At 54.1% G+C, this 2,878-nt stretch overlaps 1 protein-coding gene across 1 annotated transcript in view; it reads left to right on the top strand.

The window, feature by feature from the left end:
- Positions 1-695, top strand: part of arhgap35a (Rho GTPase activating protein 35a) — a 71,858-nt gene extending 71,163 nt beyond the window's left edge. The window contains 1 exon segment of the mRNA XM_080845117.1: positions 18-695. Within this exon segment, the coding sequence (XP_080701243.1) occupies positions 18-579 (562 nt within the window). The 3' untranslated portion in view covers positions 580-695.
- The last annotated feature ends 2,183 nt before the right edge of the window (positions 696-2,878 follow it).

Below are 2,878 nucleotides of genomic sequence, written 5' to 3'. Positions count from 1 at the left end.
ACCCCCTCCCCCCACAGGGTCGGTCTGCTGAGCCGTGTGAACCTGATGACCAGTGAGAACCTGTCCATCTGCTTCTGGCCGACGCTCATGCGGCCTGACTTCACCACCATGGACGCGCTGACGGCCACGCGCACCTACCAGACAATCATCGAGACCTTCATCCACCAGTGCCCCTTCTTCTTCTACAATCAGCCCCTGGCCTCCGACATCCCCGCGCCCTCCTCCCACTCCCACGCCCACGCCCACTCCCACGCCGGCTCCATCCCCATCACCAGCGGTCTGATGGGCATGCAGCACCACGGCACGCACGGGCTGCCCGGCTCCCCGACCGCCACCCAGGCCCCTGCCCCCGCCGCCGCCGCCGCCCCCTACTGTTACCCGCTGACGCCGCCCGTGATCCCGGGCTTCACCCCACCCCACCAGCTCTTCGCCATGCAACAACAACAACAACAACAACAGCAGCAGCAGCAGTCTCCGCCCCACTCTCCGCCCGCGACGCCTCTGTCACCGATCCAGGCCCTACTGCCCCCCCTGCACCCCCACCACCACACCCCCCCGGCAGAGCAACACATGCTGTAGACGGAGAGAGGGAGCGAGAGAGAGAGGGGGGAGAGACAGACAGACATAGACAGAGAGAGAGAGAGAGAGAAAGCGAGAGAGAGAGAGAGAGAGAGAGAGAGAAAGCGAGAGAGAGAGAGAGATGAAGGTGAGGAGAGAACAATAACAAACCAGACAAATCCATGACCGAGGAAGAATGATGGAGAGAGAGAGAGAGAGAGAGAGAGAGAGAAGAATGGTGGAGAGAGAGAGAGAGAGAGAGAGAGAGAGAGAGAGAGAGAGAGAAGAATGGTGGAGAGAGAGAGAGAGAGAGAGAGAGAGAGAGAGAGAGAGACAGAAGAATGTAGGAGGAAGACTAATGAGATTTACTTTAAAGGTTAGATGAAGAGGAGGATGCTAAAAGAGAAGACGAAGAGGTGGATGCCAAAAGAGAAGAGGAGAAGGGAGAGGGGTGTGGTCCAATCCCCCTTGGCCTTATACAGGCAGATGTAGGTGAGAAGACTCGACAGGGATTAGATGGATAGACAGACAAGGAAGGAAGCGAGGAAGGAGAGAAGAGATTACCACTTGATTTGAGCCACTTTATCCTTGCTTTGTCCTCCACCTATGTGCCCCCACACACACACACACACACACACACACGCAGGCACACACACACACACACACACACACACACACACACACACACACACACGGGCGCGTGCTTTCATTCACACACTCACTTTCAGTAGCATTGCAGTTCTTGATGACCTGAGCATCCTCCTCAGTTGCCTTCTCTTTTTCCAATTTCCTTGCTCTTTGCTGCCTTACTTTGCCCACACACACACACACACACACACACACACACACACACACACACACACACACACACACACGAACACATACACATACACAAACACACACACACACACACAGACCCCTCCATGGTCTCACCTGTGTACTTAGCCTGGTGTTGGCGCAGGTCCACTGACCCTGCAAGGGGGATTGGGGAGAGAAAGGCCAAGGAGATGGTGGCCTTGACCCCTGTGTGACCTCTGAACTTTGCCCCTTGTCATACAGGGTATTTGGACCACTCTTGCCACCTGCCACCACCGTGCTTTCCTCTCCACCAGGTGCACCAGGGTGGGTATATAAGGGGGGGGGGGGGGGGGGGGGGGGGTGCAGGGCAGCGTGGTGCAACAGGTCGCAATCGTTGCCGCAGTCCCACAGCTGCACCCAGAGGACCCCTGCACTTCCCCCTCCTGCGTTGACCACTGCAGATGAGACTGCATCACAGCCGGGTTCAAACTAGAACCGCAACACAGAGATTGACATTCTACATGTGTCTCCTTCACAGGAACTATCAACTATCTCCTCTCCAGACACATACCTGATCCATTTCCTCAAGCAAAGTACAGTCAGACACAGACACGCACACACAGCCAACAGAAACACACACAAACACACTCTCAAAACTCGACTAACTGGATCCCATTCTCTCCTCGAGGCCTGGATACGCCCAAACCCCGGGGGGCCGTTTGCACGGCATCATGGGATAGCCCCTGAGGTCAGGCCACACTCCTCCTCTCTTCTCTTCCGGTCTTCCTCTCTTCTCCTCTCCTCCTTCTCCTCCCTTCTTCCTCTCTCTCTCTCTCTCTCTCTCTGTTCCTCGGTAATGAGCCAGAGCCTCCAGATCAAGCTGGAAGATTGATGTTTTTATAGAGAAGAAGACAAAGAAGAAAAACAAAACAACGAATGTCTGCATTGCGTCTCTTCCTGTCAAATTCACGTCATTCCACGTCATCTCTTCTCCGTTTTCTTTTTTTCTACAGGCTGGACCAATAGGCAGCTCAATAGAGTTTCTTCCTAGTTGCCGTCCAATCAGTAAATGTTTACAAGCTCACAGGAAGCGTCCGCCCCTCTTTCTTACATCTACGCATCACTTCCTGCCATTTGTGCTTCCTGCATGTGGGGCTGGGCTTCTGTTCTTGATTGACAGGAACAAGGGGCGGTGTCAGTAGAGGAGATATGTTGGGGTGTTGCTCTTCAAAAGCGGGGGGGGGGGGGGGGCAGTCTCTTATGCTATCTGAGATGGGAGATTGCTTTGTTAGACATTTACAAAATTCCTGATCATACGAAACAAGTCACGGGACAAAGTTAGCAAACTGAAAATGACAAGAAGGATGTTTCTGTCAGCCTCTGTTTTAGAGAAGAATGCCACGCCTGCTGCATGCGTGTGTGTGTAGGCGTGCATGTGTGTGTGTCTAAGGTCTTGTAACAGAGGAGAGAGATAGCATCGGACGGCCGTGCAGAACTGATAGGGCAGGTCTTGTGAGCAGCT

This window comes from Sprattus sprattus, assembly GCF_963457725.1.
Source record: "Sprattus sprattus genome assembly, chromosome: 9".
Taxonomy (NCBI): domain Eukaryota; kingdom Metazoa; phylum Chordata; class Actinopteri; order Clupeiformes; family Clupeidae; genus Sprattus; species Sprattus sprattus.
The sequence above is the reverse complement of the archived record's forward strand: the minus strand, read 5'-3'. Positions and strand labels throughout refer to the sequence as shown.